This window comes from Mobula birostris, chromosome 1 (assembly GCF_030028105.1).
Source record: "Mobula birostris isolate sMobBir1 chromosome 1, sMobBir1.hap1, whole genome shotgun sequence".
NCBI lineage: Eukaryota > Metazoa > Chordata > Chondrichthyes > Myliobatiformes > Myliobatidae > Mobula > Mobula birostris.
The window spans coordinates 199,987,821-200,007,341 of NC_092370.1; the positions used below are offsets into that span (position 1 = coordinate 199,987,821).

At 41.0% G+C, this 19,521-nt stretch overlaps 1 protein-coding gene across 2 annotated transcripts in view; it reads left to right on the forward strand.

Annotated features, from left to right (window-relative positions):
• The window catches only part of gch1 (GTP cyclohydrolase 1), a 46,495-nt gene that overhangs the window by 7,943 nt on the left and 19,031 nt on the right, over positions 1-19,521 (forward strand). For both annotated transcript variants that reach the window (XM_072268598.1, XM_072268589.1), the window contains exon 2: positions 18,831-18,940. In XM_072268598.1, coding sequence (XP_072124699.1) covers positions 18,831-18,940 — 110 coding nt within the window. The remainder of the gene's footprint in view (positions 1-18,830; positions 18,941-19,521) is intronic.

Sequence of the window (19,521 nt, forward strand, 5' to 3'; positions counted from 1 at the left end):
GGCTGAAGGTACCACGTTCATCTGTACAAACAATAGTACGCAAGTATAAACACCATGGGACCACGCATCCGTCATACCGCTCAGGAAGGAGACGCATTCTGTCTCCTAAGAGATGAACGTACTTTGGTGCGAAAAGTGCAAATCAATCCCAGAACAACAGCAAAGGACCTTGTGAAGATGCTGGAGGAAACAGGTATCTATATCTACAGTAAACCGAGTCCTATATCGACATGACCTGAAAGGCTACTCAGCAAGGAAGAAGCCACTGCTCCAAAACCGCCATTTAAAAAAGCCAGACTACAGTTTGCAAGTGCACATGGGGACAAAGATCTTACTTTTTGGAGAGATGTCCTCTGCTCTGATGAAACAAAAATTGAACTGTTTGGGCCATAATGACCATTGTTATGTTTGGAGGGAAAAGGGTGAGGCCTGCAAGCCAAAGAACACCATCCCAACCATGAAGCATGGAGCTGGCAGCACCACGTTGTGAGGGTGCTTTGCTGCAGGAGGGACTAGTGCACTTCAGAAAATAGATGGCATCATGAGGAAGGAAAATTATATGGATATATCGAAGCAACATCTCAAGGCATCAGCCAGCAAGCTAAAGCTCGGTCGCAATTGGGTCTTCCAAATGGACAATGGCCCCAAGCATGCCTCCAAAGTTGTGCAAAATTGCTTAAGGACAACAAAGTCAAGGTATTGGAGTGGCCATCACAAAGCTCTGACCTCAATCCGATAGAAAATTTGTGGGCAGAACTGAAAAAGCGTGTGCGAGCAAGGAGGCCTACAAACCTGACTCAGTTACACCAGTTCTGTCTAGAGGAATGGAACAAAATTCCAGCACCTTATTGTGAGAAGCTTGTGGAAGGCTACTCAAAATGTTTGACCCAAGTTAAACAATTTAAAGGCAATGCTACCAAATACTAACAAAGTGTATGTAAACTTCTAACCCATTGGGAATGTGATGAAAGAAATAAAAGCTAAAATAAATCATTCTCTCTACTATTACTCTGACCTTTCACATTCTTAAAATAAAGTAGTGATCCTAACTGACCTAAGACAGGGAATGTTTTCTAGGATTAAATGTCAGGAATTGTGAAAAACTTGAGTTTAAATGTATTTGGCTAATGTGTATGTAAACTTCTGACTTCAACTGTATCTGTCTTGTACTTCCCTCATTTTTTGCAGAAACTCCAACCATTGCTGCTCTGCTGTCCTTCCTGCAAATGTCCCTTACCAGTCAACTTCGGCCAGTTCCTCTCTCATGCCACTGTAATTTCCTTTATTCCACTGAAATATGACACATTGGATTTTATTTTTTCCCTCTCAAATTTCAATGTAAACTCGATTATATTGTGATCACTGTTCCCTAAGGGTTCTTTAACCTGAAGCTCTCTTATCACCTCCGGATCATTGCACAACACCCAATCCAGCACAACCGATCCCCTAGTGGGCTCAACAACAAGCTGTTCTAAAAAGCCATCCCTCAGACATCCCACAAATTCTCTCTCTTGAGGTCCAGTACTAACCTGGTTTTCCCAATCCACTTTCATGTTAAAATCCCCAACGATTATCATAACATTGCCTTTCTGACACACCTTTTCTATCTCCTGCTGTAATTTGTAATCCACATCCTGGCTGCTGTTTGGAGGCCTGTATACAACTGTCATTAGGGTTCTTTTACCCTTGCCATTTCTTAATTCAACACATAGAGGCTCTACACCTTCCAATCCTATGTCATCTCTTTCTAATGATTTAATATTATTTCTTATACACAGAGCCACACCACCCCCTCTGCCTACTAACCTATCTTTCCAAAACACCGTGTATCCTTGGACGTTCAGCTCCCAATGGCAGCCATCCTTTGGCCAAGTTTCAGAGATGGCCACAATGCCATACTTGCTATTCTATAGCTGAATTTCAAGATCGTCCATTTTATTCCTTTTGCTGTGTGCATTCAAATATAACACTTTCAGTCTCAGTATTTGTTGCTTTCTGTTTTAACTGTACCACGCCTCTATTGCCCTGTGACTCATGCCACTGGCTGTGATTAAGCCTCATCTCCTGCCTGTTCTTTCTATAATCTCTGTCGCATGCTATCTTTGATTTATTTCTGTTTTCCCTTTCCTCAACCCTGTCACTCCGGTCCCATTTCCCTGTCAAATTAGTTTAAACCCTCCCTAACAGCTCTATTGAATGTGCCTGCTAGGATATTGGACCCCTTTGGGTTCAGGTGTAACCAGTCCTTTTTGTACAGGTCGTACCTCCCCCAGAAGAGGCCCCAATAATCCAGGAATCCAAAGCCCTGCCCCCTGCACCAGTCTCTCAGCCACACAGTAATATACCCGATCATGCTATTCTTGCACTCGCTAGCACGTGGCACAGGCAGCAATCCCGAGATTACTTCTCTAGAAAACATTGCTAAGAACAATCGTGGTCATGGAAAGACCACGATCATTTTCGTCATGCACATAGCAAACAAACAAACTTCACAACGTCAAAGGCAAAATTTCAACATGGCTTGTGAAAGATGCCACTGAGCGCACAAGATGTTCATGAGAAATAGTCTTCGATATAAAATCTCGTGCAGCTTTTTAGATAACTGTCTGCTACTCTTAAGGAATTAATCTATGTTTATTGCAATCACGAACATTTTAAATCCTCTACTTTATTCCAGAGGTATTAGTATTCCTTTTGTAAACACTAATCAATACATGATTCATCTTGGGGAAATACTGTAGGCCTGTTCTCAGAACACACCACATACACTTCATACTGTGGACTTTTGTACTGTGAATCATACAGTAAGTAATGTTAGTTGCAACAGATTTCAAAATCATATTGCTTCAATAAGAGGAACTAATGTTTTCATTTACAAGAAGTGTGAAGTTACTTAGCTGTCATAATTGTTTGGCCTAAAATACTGTGGGTCAGATATCCCTACAGTATATCTGCTTTTGGAGATTGCTTTTGTTCTGTGACTAATGGATCACCTGTGTCATTGTACACTGGAGCTAAGAGAAAGGACCCAATATGTTAATTTATGTGTTGGAAGTGAGAGAGAGAGAGAGAGAGAGAGAAGGCTGAGAGAAGAATTCAAAACTGGATTGGGGGCTAAGTCTGTAAATGATGATTCTGAGTTATTTCTTCTTTGAAAACGTATTCACTAGAGTACTGCAGTGAGTGTAGACAGTGTTTTCAACATGTTGAAGTTTAATCAAAGTCAATCCTTTTGCCTTTAAGACTGCTAAAGGATAGGAATTGAATGGGATACACTAGTTGCTTCAAACAACATTTAATAAGATTACACTTTGTAAGCAATTATAATTAATTTTTGCGTTAAGTTGTAGAATGTGTGGCCTTTTTTGTAGTTAGCACCTCTGTCCATTCCTGCATTGTAGACAATAATGTGCAATGTGTGCCTTATTTCTGGAAAATGTGATTTCCTGCTCTCTGTTGCTCATGCAAGGGTTGCACAGTTTTCACGCACAAGAGAATTCAAAGGTACACTCATCTGATGGAACTGCACTGAAGGGATCATTTAACAGAACAAGTTTATATTTTTTTGCCAATTAAAGTTTTTGAATGCATTTCATAATATTCCATACAGGAAGTTGTTAATAAAATTAACAGCATATGGAATTAAAAGCAACTTTGTTTTGTATATAAGAATTGTTTTGGAGATTTAAATAAAAACTCATTGTTCATAGAATGTCTATGGAAATGCTGTGATTTGTTGTCCACCCCCTGTTGTCCATTAAATGAGGAAGCAGTTCAGGTCACACCGTCCCAGTTGACATTGTTAGATCTGGAGATGCACGTTAAGCTAGACTGGGTAAGTTAATGAACCAAATGAGTTTAAGTGACAAAATGGCAATTTCACGATTAACATTACTATTTCTCCTTTAATTTCATAGTTACTTTATGTAATTATTTAAACTTAAAGTTCCCAGCTGCCATGGTAGAATACGAACTAACCTCTCTGGGTAGTTTAACTATTATACATCTACTCGAGTATGGTTAATGGTTACAACCTCAATTTGACAGGAGATGCCTTCACCTTGGTTGGGTAATTCCAAAGCATTTTGGTTTATTTTCAAACATCCTTTATGAAAGACTGAAAAATTTATGTGTAGAAATTCAGTGGCAGAATCTTGTTAAATGGCAAACTAAGTAGTGTCAATAAAGTAGAAAGTTACAAAATGGCTTTGAGGAATAAAGTAAATGGGCAAATCTGGAGTTCAAAGTGAGAAGTATGAAATCATTCATTTGGATTGTAAACTCAATGCAAGGATGAGTGATAGGTGCCCACTGGAATGGAACTAGTTCAACCTTGGCAACTCCCTCCCGGAGTCATAGTCACATCACCCTCAACCACCAAGCTGCAATGTGCAGACAACACTTGCTGATGTACACATTTAGAGTCCCAGGTCCAAGTCATCATTATCACTAAAGCATAGCAGGTAATAAATATCAGTACCTCCCTGTTCCATTGCGTAAAGAAATCCTACAAATGATAAAAGTCCATAACATGGCCTTGGAAAACACAACCCACTTATGAGTGAAGGGAGACATCAATGCTTAAATTCATCATTCCCTCCAGTGTGCCAGTACAGCTTCTGAGGAAAAGATTGTTCAAAGATCAAGACCTCAAACCAATCAACTGGCAGCAATGATATCTGTCCTCCAGTATGTTTCAGAGGCTTAGACTGCCTCTAGCAGACAACTCAGAGCACTAGAGTGATACCACCATAAAATGTCTGATAAATGCAGATTCACTAATGGGATAAGTGAACCATATCAGTACAGCCTAGCAGGGCAGGTTGCTATCCCCAGTGTTGAGGCCCTGGGCTCGTATCTGACTCGTGTGATTGAGCTATTTTGTTCATACATCCCAGCATTAGGCTTCTAAAATGACAGGCATCTTATTTCATGTTCTATCACAACAAGAGCTTAGTAAAAGATTGAAGGTGTTACATACCTCATGGATATCTTGTGACTTGTGTTGGCGCGTGGCCAAGTGGTTAAGGCGTTTGTCTAGTGATTTGAAGGTCACTAGTTCGAGCCTTGGCTGAGGCAGCGTGTGTGTCCTTGAGCAAGGCACTTAACCATACATTGCTCTGCGATGACACCGGTGCCAAGCTGTATGGGTCCTAATGCCCTTCCCTTGGACAACATCGGTGGCATGGAGAGGGGAGACTTGCAGCATGGGCAACTGCTGGTCTTCCAAACAACCTTGCCCAGGCCTGCTCCCTGGAAACCTTCCAAGGCGCAAATCCATGGTCTCATGAGACGTAACGGATGCCTATAGATCTTGTAACTGTCTTATGACCATGATGTAATTGAGTATCTCATGAGCATGAGGTAATGGTCATGTGATGGGATGATGTAATTTTCCTGCCAGTGTGAGGTTACGTGATGACATGTTCATCACAGGTATAAAAGGGAGACCCCTGTGGTGACGCAGTTAATTTTTCCAGTTGAGTTTTTAAGTTTAGTTCCTTATTTAATTCATCAGTTACTCCGTTATGCTGTGTATTCATCTTATGACGCAGTTTCGTTTTAAAGTGGAGTTCTACTTTCTATCGTAAGTAGTATTGGAGAGTGAAGACGTTACCAAAGTACAGGAATTCACCGAGTCGAGTAAGGCTGATGTCGTTTGATGGTTTTGGAGAGGATCGACCTTTATTGAATCTTCGTTCAAGAAATAGTGACCTGCATCTGAGATATCCTCTGCTAAAGCAGGAAGGATTGCACAGTGTATATTCTCCAGAGGAAAAGGTCAGTTCCTTTAAACCGTTTTATTTCCGTCGTTGTTAATCCTGCGGACAAGGCAGGTTCCGGCTGGGATCAGCAGTAACGTCACATCTTCGAGGAATTCTTTACTTCAAGAAAGTCTCTCCTACTTGACTGTATAAATCTCTTGGACTTCTGAATTTACCATTCTAAGAACTGTGTTCGAATTTACCACTTTAAGAACTGTTTTCACATTTACCCTTTTAAGAACTGTTCCAGAGTTGCCGTATAGCAGTTAATTTCCGGTTAAGTTAGTCGGTTAAATACATTTTGCTATTTTTGAGCAGAGTTTAATAAATGTTTGTTTTTATAAAACCTGACTCAATTCTATATTCATTGTTGCCGGTCATGTGACAAAGGAAATGATTCAAAAAGTTCTCAGGTCCTCCTCATAACTTCCCAGCAACTTATGGGAATCCCTGTCATGTGATTTCAGTGTGGAACAGGAATATTTGGAATGGCGTTGTGAAATGGCAATGAAATGATCATCTGTTCAAAAATGATGGAAGGAGTGCACCATTCTTAAATCCCTTTCTCCCCCCCCCCCACCCTTGCCCCAAGAATACTGACTCACACTTCTCATGCATGGCTTATATTCTAGAGCTAAAAGAAATCGAGTGAAAACCATTCTGTGTTGTGTGCAGTTTTGGTCACCAAATTACAGGAAGGATATTAATAAGGTTGAACAACACTCACAACACGCTGGAGGAACTCTGCAGGTCGGGCAGCATCTGTGGAAACGATGAGTCGACATTCCGACCCGAAACGTCGACTCATCGTTTCCACGGATGCTGCCCGACCTGCTGAGCTCCTGCAGCGTGTTGTGAGTGTTGTTCGACCCCAGCATCTGCAGAGTATTTTGTGTTTAATAAGGTTGGAAGAGTGCAGAGAAGGTTTACAAGGATGTTGCCGTGACTTGAGAAAGTGAGTTACAGAGAAAGGTTGCATAGGTTAGGACTTTATTCCCTGGAGTGTAGAAGAATGAGGGGAGATTTGATAGAGGTATATAAAATAAATTATCTTGGGTATAGATAGAGTGATTGCAAGCAGGCTTTTTCCACTGAGGCTATGGGAGAAAAAAAATACCAGAGGACATGGGTTAAGGGTGAAGGGGGAAAAGTTTAAAGGGAATATTAGGAGGGGCTTCTTCACACAGAGAGTGATGGGAGTGTGGAATGAGCTGCCGGATGAAGTGGTGAATGCGGGCTCACTTTTAACATTTAATAAAAATTTGGACAGGTACACAGATGAGAGGTGTATGGAGGGATATAGTCCAGGTGCAGGTCAGTGGGACCAGGCAGAAAAATGGTTCGGCACAGTCAAGAAGGGCCAAAAGGCCTGTTTCTGTGCTGTAGTTTCTATGGTTCATTCAACACTGGCCTCAAGAGACTGCTCAAAGGGATAAGCCTCCCCATTAGCAGGGCAGATGAAGAGAGTGAAAACAAATTATTATTCCTAATTAGCATTGAAGAATAGGGCATGGATGAGGGGAGTGCCCAAGGAGAGGAAATAATAATTCAGCAAGTTTGGGAAACACCAGAGAAAACAGTGAGAAGCAAGGAACTCTGGAAGACCAAGGGCATTTAATCCAAATATAGATCCAAACGAGCTAAGTTATGAAGGCAAGTTGCCATGAGCAAGCTTGAATTAATGTGGAATGTTTGATGTAAAGAAATGACTAGAACTGTGTATTAAGTGGAACTGCTCTCTCGGGGTGGGGGGTGGGGCGAGGTGGTATCAAAGCAAATGGGCAGCACATTAGAGAAGTAGTAGAGCAGCTGCCAAAAAGGTCCAGTACCGAACTCTGCACTGTCTACGTGGAGTTTGCACGTGGGTTTTCCCTGGATGTAATAGTTTTCTCCCACATCCTAAATACATGCAGATTGATAGACTAGTTGTCCTTTGCAGGTTGCTAGTAGTAGAGTTGAAGGGGGATGTGGAAGAAAATAAATTGCATGGAAAATGGATGGGGGGGTTGGGAATTGTTCTGTGAGCTAGAATCAACTCTGGGCTGAGTGGCCTCTTGTGTAATGAAAGTAGGACACGGTTGTCACTTAAAATTAGTGATATGCCTTTTAAGTGTAACTATTAAAAAGCTTGTACAAAGAAAAGTGGAAATCTGGAACTGCCAGAGGAATACAATCCATTTTGATATTGATCTTCACGCTAGATTAGCAATGATAGCAATAATACCACACCAGTGTGAAAGTTAAATTACTTTCATTGCTGACCAAACAGTATCAGGGATAATATCCTGGCATGCATTGACAATTTGTCCCATTTATTCCTACTTTCCTTCTTTGCATTGACAATTTGTCAATGTATAGCAAGAAAGTGGGAATAAATAGGTTGTTCTTGAATATGAAAGTTACTTCCAGTAGGATGCCATAGAGATTAGTGCTATGTCCTCAATTGCACACATACCACATCAGTGAATTAGTTGAAGGAATCATGTATATCATATCCAAATTTCCTGGTGCTAGATCTCAGTGTGAGCTGAGAGGTTCGGGGGTTATGAATGGGATAAGTGATTGGGCAAGGACAGGATATTTTGAATATGTGGCAAAATGATACATCATTTACTTTGTAAGAGAACATAGAAGGCAGGTTTTTTTTTTAATGTTAGAGGTTTGAAAGAGATTGAAATTGTTTAGAAAAGCTTCTGTCTCTCAAATTTCTAAAACTTGATCTGTAGGTACAGTATATAATTAGGTTAACCTTTATGACGGGAGGATTTCAATGCAAGAGTTGATCCAATTACAAAGAACCTTGGCGAGGCTGGATGTCCAGTAATATGGCCCAAGAGGATTTCCTAGGACTACTGAATTCTTTCCATTAATACACAAGCACACTTTCATTTCATTGATCTTGGGGTTACACAATAGTAGAATAAATATTTCTGTGTTCAAAGGGAACAAGGAAAGCAGAAAAGCTCTGAGCCCCAGCTCCAGCCACAAACCTATCCAGTATCTAGACCTCTGCCTTTGGCTCACGTTCCTGATGCAACTGTTCCCTGCGGGGCACTGAAGTCTCAGTCTTGTAGCTCTTCACCTAGTCTCTTCTGTACCTTGGTTCAAAATAACATTTTCTACAGTGATCTACTCTGTTCCCTCTTCTCATTCAGAGTTTCCTACTGGGCCTTCCTGACTCAGTGTGTTCACTTGTCTTTGCACATGCCCAGCTGACATATGCTTGTATTTTCCATATCATCATCATTGATATATTTCAACAGGTGCTTAATTACATATAAATTCAGGGACAATGGCATTAAATATAGATGTTCCATCATATACAGTATATTGAACTGAAAGAGTTCAAACCCATGAGGCTGTCACTGCTACTGTTCAGGGGGTTAAAGCTGTGAATAAAGCACTGGACGTTTGCTATGAAAGACTCCGGTTTAAGTTCTTTCAGTTCAACATGTAGTCTTATGATTGTGACATTTAGAATTTAAAAATCACTTGAATATCTCACTGAACTACAGGGGAAAGTAAAAAAGAACAGCTGTATGTTTACCCTGTTTTACTGAGTTCTGTTCAATAATGTATCAGTTTAATATCCTTCATTTAGTTTTTCCTTGGTTTACAATAGCGTTGATAAGCTACTCCCATTGCTTTTTATCAGTTTCTTCTGTAACCAGGGTGTACACTGAGATGTTTGCAACAATTGAGACAGTTGCCATATCAACCCATTGTCTTTATATAATGCAGTTTCTGAAAATAAATGGGTGAAGTCAAACTTAATCTCAATTTGTTGAAAGATATGGTCTCATCATGTTTACTGTTTCATATCCCCGAGTGATTGAAACTCTGTATGTCAACTAAACGTGTTGCTGAAATATTTACAGTGATTGGAATTGTTTTAGCTGGTGCTAATCATTTTGTATGACAATCGATGTGTTCTTTTGCCATTAAATGGAAGAAAGATATTTGAAAAATCTCCAGTTTAATCTTTAAATAATATAAGTTAGATTATTTATTTGGCTGTCTAACCACTAACCAAAATCATTGTCAGAACTGTGTTTTGTTAATTCCTGATTATTATTAGTTAATTATGACTATAAAGGATTGTGCAGTGGCATATGATTGGTGAATGACTTACAGTGGTGTTTCTAGACATGAAGAAGTGGTCTTTCTTATCATGGTTAGGTCTGAAAATAAGACTTTGTCAATAATTGAGTTAACTATAAACTCGCACAATTCCTGTAAAAATCAATCCCCCTTGGCTAATAACTCTATCTATCCATCCTGTATAAAATTCTAGTCTCACGCCAACAATTGAATTGATTTTATTTTTTTACATCCTTCACGTACATGAGTAAAAATCTTTGTTACGTCTGTCTAAATGTGCAATGTACAATTTATAGTAATTTGTAATAAATAGTATGTACAACAGAACAGTCAATATAGCTTAGAAATACAATTGTATCAGCATGAATTAATCAGTCTGATGGCCTGGTGGAAGAAGCTGTCCCGGAGCCTGTTGGTCCTGGCTTTTTTGCTGCAGTACAGTTTCCCATTGATAGCAGCTGGAACAGTTTGTGGTTGGGGTGATTCAGGTCCCCAATGATTCTTTCCCCCGTTTTATACACCTGTCTCTGTAAATGTCCTGAACAATGGGAAGTTCACAACTACAGATGCGCTGGGCTGTCCGCACCACTCTCTGCAGAGTCCTGCGATTGAGGGAAGTACAGTCCCCATACCAGGCAGTGATGCAGCCAGTCAGGATACTCTCAGTTATGCCCCTGTAGAAAGTCCTTAGGATTTGGGGACTCATACGAAACAACTTCAATCGTCTGAAGTGAAAGAGGAGCTGTTGTGCTTTTTTCACCACATAGCCAGTATGTACAGACTACGTGAGATCCTCGGTGATGTTTATGCCGAGGAATTTAAAGCTGTTCAACCTCTCAACTCCAAATCCCTTGATGTCAATAGTGGTTAGCCTGTCTCCATTCCTAATGTAGTCCACAACCAGCTCCTTTGTTTTGGTGACATTAAGGGAGAGGTTGTTTTCTCGACACCAGTGTGTCAGGGTGATGACTTCTTCTCTGAAGGCTGCCTTGTTATTATTTGAGATTAGGCTAATCAATGTAGTATCATCAGCAAATTTAATTAGCAGATTGGAGCTGTGGATGGTGACACAGTCATGGGTATACAGTGAGTAAAGGAGGGGGCTTAGTAGACAGCCCTGAGGGGAACCTGTGTTGAGGTCAGAGGGGCAGAGGTGAGGGAGCCCACTCTTACCACCTGCTGGCGATCTGACAGGAAGTCCAGGATCTAGCTGCATGAGGCAGGGTGAAGGCCAAGGTCTCTGAACTTCTTGTCGAGCCTGGAGGGAATTATCGTGTTGAATGATGAACTGTAGTGCAAGAACAGCATTCTCACATAAGCGTCCTCCTTCTCCAGATGAGGAAGGATGGTGTGTAGAGCTGTGGCTATTGTGGTCATCCGTTGATTGGTTGTGTCAGTAGACAAATTGTTAGGGGGCCAGTGTGGGTGGTAGCAAGCTGTAGATGTAGTCCTTGACCAGCCTCTCAAAGCATTTGCTTATTATTGAGGTGATTGTGACAGGACACCAATCGTTCAGGCATGTTACCCTGGTCTTTTTAGGTACAGAGGCAATGGTGGATATTTTGAAGCAGGAGAGGACTCTATATTGGGAGAGGGAGAGATTAAAAATGTCAGTGAACACACCTGCCAGTTGTGCCACACATATCCTGAGTACCCACCCTGGGATGCTGTCCAGTCCCATAGCCTTACGACTGTCCACTTGTTGTAAACACCTGCGTACTTCAGCCTCAGAGATGACCAAGGTGCAGGTCGCTTCAGCGGCTCTCCTTGGGGGCTCAGTGTTGGTGATATCGAACCGAGCGTATAAAAGATTTAAGCTCATCTGGGAGAGAGGCAGCGATGTTGGCAGCACCACTGCGGTTAGCTTTGAAGTCTGCGATGATGTGCAGACCTTGCCATAAGCTGCATATGCTGTTGTTGGTGGAGGGTTGTGTCTGGACCTTGTCCCTGTATTGTCATTTCTCTGCCTTGATGACTTTGCATAGATGTTAGCTACTTTTCTTGAGTTCCTGTTGGTTACCGGCAATGTAAGCTCTATCTCGTGCGATAAGTGCTGCTTGCTTGGAACTGTTTATCTGGGGGTTCTGGTTTGGATAGACCCTGACCAATTTTTGGGGGACAACATCCTCGATGCACTTCCGGATAAAGCTTGTGACCGCATCCATGAACTCGAAGACATTCCAGTTGGTGTCATCAAAGCAGTCCTGTAGCATGGAGACCGATTGATCGGACAAACAGTGGATGGTTTTAACCATGGCTGCCTCTTGTTTCAGCTTCTGCCTGTACGTCGGCAGAAGCAAAATGGAGGAATGATCCAACTGATCAAATGGCGGTTGGAGGAGCGCTTTGTAAGCATTGCGGAAGGGAGAGTAGCAGTGATCGAGTATGCTATCTCCCCGTGTGCTCACCTGGATGTGTTGACAAAACTTTGGAGAGACTTTAGACAGTCACACTCTTTTAAAGTCACCAGCGATGACGAAGGCAGCCTCTGGGTGTGCAGTCTCCAGGGTGCTGATGGTCTCGTACAGTTCCTTGAGAGCCAGGTCAGTGTCAGCCTGCGGCAGAATATACACAGCTGTGATAGTAACAGTCGTGAACTCCCTAGGTAGACGAGCCTATCTGCCCAAAGTAACTGGTTTTAAGGCACCAGTAACCCACCTTTGCCCCTTCTCCTGTCAGTAGAAATGGTTCTGATGGGCTTAGTAGCTAAGCCACACATGGAGGCCAGTAGCTGGACTTGGTTGTCAGAGGCTATTTGAAACGCATACCATTGGGAGCATTTAATAAGTATTGGGAGCTTGTCCCCACTACCACCCCTGACTATGAGAACCATAAGGAGCCAATGCAATCAATAAAGCCCATTGATACAGTGCAAGCGTTTTGTTTGAAGTCTATGTTTAACAACTAAGAATTATGCACACTTTGTAGTTTCTGTAATTACAGACAAAGGTCATGGATAAAAGACAGGAAATTAACATTGTGCAGTGCTACTTTGATCCTGTGAGCCACAAGTAATAATGCATTTTTTGAAAAATGGATTGAGGAGAAAATGTTTTTCAAAATAAGTGGAAATATTTTCAGAAATGCCAACTCTGAAAGGTTTGAAAAGATTAAATTAAATTCAGTTAATTAAATATCCCAGCATTTAACCATTCATTTAACGTGGATTTTATAAAACAAAATTATTCAGCTTTGCTTTCTTGATTTTTAATTTTGTGCGAATGAACAAGAGGGAATAAAAACAACACATAAAATGCTGGAGGAAATGCTCAGCAGGCCAGGTGGCATCTGTGGAAAAAAGTACAGTCAACATTTCAGGCCGAGACCCTTCATCGGGACTGGAGAAGGAAAGATGAGGAGTCAGAGTAAGAAGGTGGGGGGAGGGGACGAGGAACCACAAGGTGAGAGGTGAAACTGGGAGGGTGGGGAGAGGTGAAGTAAAGAGCTGGGAAGTTGATTGGTGAAAGAGATACAGGGCTAGAGAAGGGGGAATCTGATTGGAGAGGACAGAAGGCCATGGAAGAAAGGAAAGGGGGAGGAGCACCAGACGGAGGTGATGGGCAGGTAAGGAGAGAAGATGAGAGAGAGGAATGGTGAGGGGGGTGGGGCATTAACGGAAGTTTGAGAAATCAGTGTTCATGCCATCAGGCTGGAGGCTACCCAGATGGAATATAAGGTGTTCCACCAACATCATCGCGGCAGTAGAGGAGGCCATGGACTGACATATGGGAATGGGAAGGCATTATTCATTTCTATCTCTAGATATTCTATCTCTCTTGCTTATTGTTTCTCAGAAAATAAGTATATTGAAAGATGCTGGCAATTAGCTATGTGCTTAATTTTTTGTGTGTGGGAATGCAATACAGTATATTAAAATGAAAGAACTATATGGAAAGTGTATTCCTTGTCAGGGTAGAGTTGAACAGGGTGTGAAACTTGAGGAATAGGAAACATAGAGCATGATAAGACAGTGGAGGGTTTGCAGATGAGGATTTTCCAACAGCACAAAGATTTATCAAAACTAAGTTGGAAAGAAAATTAAGAATGAAAGAAAATTGAAGCCACAAAGCTACTTGTGTTTAAAAATGGAAATACATTTTGCTTAATCACTCTGGTTAAATATTCTGATGCAATAGTTGATGCATCACTTCCAGCCAACCAAGTGTCTATTCAGGAAATTGATTTCTCTGCCAGAATATTTTGAAATAAGGTATCTAGAGGAAGAAATTTGAGGAAGAAGTCCCGTTTCTGTGACAGAATATTTTTAATTGCCAGTGTCATCAACCATCTTTTCAAGTTCCTTTTTCTGCATTATGGTATTGTATGTAGCTGCTCAGATCACCATTCAGCTTACTGGTTTGCCTAATTAAAAGAAACAAGTTAGAAAAACAAAACACATAAATGGCAGGAGTTATTCAGACACTTCCAACAAAAAAGTTGTCTGTTTGTTATATTACTTTTAATCTCCACTTCATAAATTCTGTATTCGAATTTCCATGATTGAAACAATAACTGTTACCTATTCACATCTGCATAATTTCCGCACTGGGAAAAAACTATGAAATGCTGCACTCCATTGTGAAATCACAGTGTCGTGCTTCAAAAGACTTCCTGCTTACTTCCATAATCTTTTGGATCTTCAGACCTCTAGAGCAATAAAGTGAGTTTCCTTGGATCAATTTGAAAATAACAGTTGATAACATCTTGTTGTCTTTATTCACTTTGCTAGAGAGACTGAGGAACAGGAATGAAACTTCATTTACATGGTTCTTATTTTTAATCATTTGAACTGGCTGTAGAATATTGTTTTATAGTTCCTGTTCAGGAATTGGATCTGGAATTTACATTTCTTCAGTAAATGTTCTTCAACAGAGTACTAGTAAAATTTTCTTAAAATCTTAGCTCTGCATGTAAACAGAGTAGATAATATTGTACTATTTTTAATTTCCTTTTTATCCCCTTCACTTGCTCTTTCCCAGTTGTCTCCAACTCTCCAATAACATAAGAAATAGGAGCAGGAGTAGGCCACGAGCCTGGTCTGCCTTTCAATGAGATCATGGCTGATTTGGCCATGGACTCATCTCCACCTACCTGCCTTTTCCCCATAACCCTCAATTCCCCTACTATGCAAAAATCTATCCAACCTTGTCTTAAACATATCTACTGAGGTAGCCTCCATTGTTACATTGGGCAGAGAATTCCACAGATTCACCACCCTCTGGGAAAAACAATTCCTTCTCCTCTCCATCCAAATCTACTCCCCCGAATCTTGAGGCTATGTCCTCTAGTTCTAGTGTCACCTACCAGTGGAAACAACTTCCTGCCTCTATCTTATCTATCCCTTTCATAATTTTATAAGTTTCTATAAGTTCTCCTCTCATTTTTCTGAATTCCAGCGAGTACAGTCCCAGGCAACTCAGTCTCTCCTCATAGTCTAACCCCCTCATCTCTGGAATCAACCTGGTGAACTTCCTCTGCACTCTGCTCCAAAGCCAGTATATCCCTCAAGTAAGGAGACCAAAACTGCACACAGTACTCCATGTCATGTCATACTGCATAAATTTTTTTATCCTCCAGCACACTTTTCTCCTATGTCTTTATGCCTAATCTATTTCCTTTCCCTCTCAAGTGAGTTTGGTGTTGTAAATCTTAAAACCATTAGAGTGATTCTGAACAATTAGTAAAATGTCTGCTTTGTATCACAAAATATTTCAGAATCCTCAGGATTCCTTATGGATGTCCAGAGTATCTCAATAATGTACACTGCCCTAAACCACCCCTGAGAGAAAAACCAGAGTTCACATGAGAATGGGTTCCTCAAAGCAAAGGCAGGATAAAAGCATATACAGTAATATCAAAACTATTGGCCGTTCGTAGCCGCCTTTAGTGGCAAGAAATGTAATGAACTCCATTCTAAAGGAAAAAATATAAACTGGAAATAAAACTACTATAATCAGAATCAATTTTAATATCATCAGCATCTGTCATGAAATTTGTTGTTATATGGCTGCAGTACAGTGTGATACATCATAAAAACCAACTAACAGTAAGAACTGTGTGTACGTGTTAAATAAGTAGTGAGGTATTATTCATAGGTTCAATGTCCATTCAGAAATCTGATGGCAGAGGTGAAGTAGTTGTTCCTGAATCACTGAGTGTGTATCTTCAGACCTCTGTACCTCCTCCCTGATGGTAGCAGTGAGCAAAGGGCATGTCCTGGGTGATGGGGGTCCTTAACAACGGATGCCACCTTTCTGAGGCCTTTCTCCTGGATGCTGGGCAGGCTAGTGTCATGATGGAGCTAACTAAGTTTACAACTTTCTGCAGCTTATTTCGATCCTGTGCAGTATCCCCCACTCTCATACTAGGTGATGATGCAGCCTGTTAGAATGCTGTCCACGGTACATCTGTAGAAATTTGCAAGTGTCTTTGGTGACATACCAATCTCCTCAAACTCCTGATGAAACGCAGATGCTGTTGTGCATTCTTTGTAACTGTATCAATATGTTGGACCCAGGATAGACCCTCAGAGATGCTCACACCCAGGAACTTGAAGTTGCTCACCCTTTACACTTCTGATGGCTTTGTGAGGACTGGTGTTTGTTCCTTCATCTTACCCTTTCTGAAGGCCAGAATCAATTCTTTGGTGTTACTGATGCTGAGTACAAGGTTGTTGCTGCGACACCACTTAACTAGCTGATATATCTCCCTCCTGTACACCCTCTCGTTACCATCTGAAATCCTGCCAACAATAGTTGTGTCATCAGCAAATTTGCAGATGAGTTTTGACCTGTGCCTGGCCACACAGTCATGGGTGTAAAGAGAGTAGAGCAGTGGGCTAAGCACACGTCCTTGAAGTGCACCAGTGTTGATTATCAGCGAGGTGGAGATGTTAGACCATAAGACCAGGAGCAGAATTATGCCATCTTGCCCATTGAGTCTGTTCCAACACTCAATCACGGCTGATCCTTTTTTTTTCTCCTCCTCAACCCCAGTTCCCGGCCTTCACCCTGTAACCTGGGCCTCTGTAAGAAGTGTGTGTGTTAAATAAGTAGTGCAAAAAAGTTTTGAGGTATTGTTCAAAGGAATGTTATTTCTGATCCACACAGACTCTGGTCTTCTGGTGAGGACGTCGAGGATCCAGTTGCAGAGGGAGGTACAGAGGCCCAGCTTTTAGTCACCTTAGATCTTACAAGGGAAAATCTTGCTTGAATAGTGATACTGCATTCTTTGAAAAGGAATAGGGAAAGCAGGCAAAGTTAATGCCTTAGAAGTATTTTTTCTATATTCTTAAAAGATATTTCCTTAGCTAATTGATAATTGCTTTGTTATTGTGGTATGTACAAGATACAGGGAGAAGCTCTTTGGAATTGGAATTAGCTTTTTATTGTCACATGCACCCAGGTGCAGTGAAATGCTTGTCTTGCGTTACCGTTCATGCAGATCAAATCATTACACAGCGTGTAGGTAGATAATAAGGTGTAAGATCATAACAAAGTAGACTGTGAGGTCAAGAATCCATCTTGTCATAATGGGGAGCCATTTAGTAGTCTTTTAAAACCAGGGTTGAAGCGGTCTTCGAGCCTGGTGGTACATGCTTTCAGGCTTTTGTACCTTCTGCACAGCGGTAGAGGGGAGAAGGGGAGATATCCAGGGTTGATTATGCTGAGTGTTTTACTGAGGCAGCAAACAGTACAGGTGGAGTCCAGAGATGGAAGGCTGGATTCTGTGATGTGATGTGATGAACTGAGCCACAACTTTCTGCAGCTTCTTGCAGTCACAGGCAGAGTGGAGTGGCCATGATGTATCCAGGTAGGGTGCTTTCTATGGTGCATTGATTAAAATTGGTAATGGTTGATGGGGATGTGCCAAATTTTTTTAACCTCATGAACAAGTAGAGGTGTTGGTGAACTTTCTTGGCTGTGGTTGGACCAGGACAGGCTGTTGCTGATGTTCATTCCCAGAAACTTGAAGCTTTCAACCCTTTCAACTTCAGCACCATTGAGGAGATAAGAACATGTATACCACCCCTTTCAGACAGATCGTTCCAAAAGTACATTGCAGAGGTACAAAAGGAATAAATGCAGAATATAGTATTACTGATAAAAAGAAATTGTAGTGCAGGTGGACAAATGAAGTACAAGGGCCATGTAGATTGAAAGTTCATCCTTATTGGGGATTTGCTGAATTTCATCAGCCGTCTGAGGAAGTAGAGGCAGTGGTGTGTGCATTACTGGCAATTCTAAAATCTAAAAGTTTGTGGATGATACAAAGATACATGGAAGGACAGATAGTTTTGAGGAAGCAGGGCATCTGCAGAAGGATTTAGACAGATTAGGAGAATGCATAAAGAAGTGGCAGATGGAATACAGTGTAAAACAATATCTGGTCATGCACTTTGGTAGAAGGCTAAAAAAAGCATAAAACTATTTTCTAAGCAGGGAGCAATTAGAAATCAGAGGTACAAAGGGACTTGGGAGGCCTTGTGCAGGAATCTCTAAAGTAGGGGTTCCCAAACACTTTTATGCCATGGACCAATACCATTAAGCAATGGCATAAAAATGTTTGGGAACCCCCTTCTTTAGAGAGGTCCTTTCCTAAAGGTTAACTTGCAGGTAGAGTTGGTGGTAATGAAGGCAAACTCAATGTTGGCATTCATTTTGAGAGAACTAGAATATAAAATCAAGAATGTAATCCTGAAGCTTTATAAGGCATTGGTCTGACTGCACTTGGAGCATTTCGGCACATTATGTAAGAAACGATGTGCTGGCATTGGAGATGGATGTATCCGCCAGCATATTGTGTGTGTTGAAAGATGTTACAGCTTCTGCTAACTACTTGTAACTAAGCAATTTGAAATGCTTTCCATTCGCTCCAAATGATGAGTAGTGATTTAATATCAAAAAGTATATTCAGTCCTGTATGTTTCTTGCTATATAATAGATGATGTCTTTTCCTCTTTAGATGTTTTGAATGATGCCATATTTGACGAGGACCATGATGAGATGGTAATAGTGAAGGACATTGACATGTTTTCAATGTGTGAACATCATTTAGTTCCATTTATTGGAAAGGTAAGAACAACAAAATCTATCTGAAGTTGAGATCAGCCACAGCATTAACTGAGTGGCTAATCTGAATACAATGTCACACTGTAGTGAAACTGCACAGTGAGATAAAACGTCTAATGAGAAAAGTGACATAATGTTGGTTTCTGGGTCATGCACTAATTTTTTTGAAGGCTGATTTCCAATAGAAAGAGGTTGATTTACCCCACCACCAACACCCAGAGCTCGAGCATTTGAAAAGCCCTTGACATTTATTTAAAAATTCTTTAGTGAGTGCAAGGAATGCTCCAGGGTAGACATCACCAAAATAAAGCAGATCACAACTGACAGAACCTTAATACAATTTGAAAATTATTGCATGAGCAGGTCTCTGTAAGGGGATGTTTGTTTTCTATCAAGCCTAAGGGATCAATTCAACAGCAATGGTCAATAAGTATTTAGTGAATATTGAATTTTACCATGACCATTTCCAGTAAAAAAAATGATTAGTATTCTTGCAATATTTTTGCAATTCTGCCCTCATTGTTGGGCTTAAGGATTATGTTTCCAACACTCCTCCTCCATATGAATTTTTAATTTTAGACTGG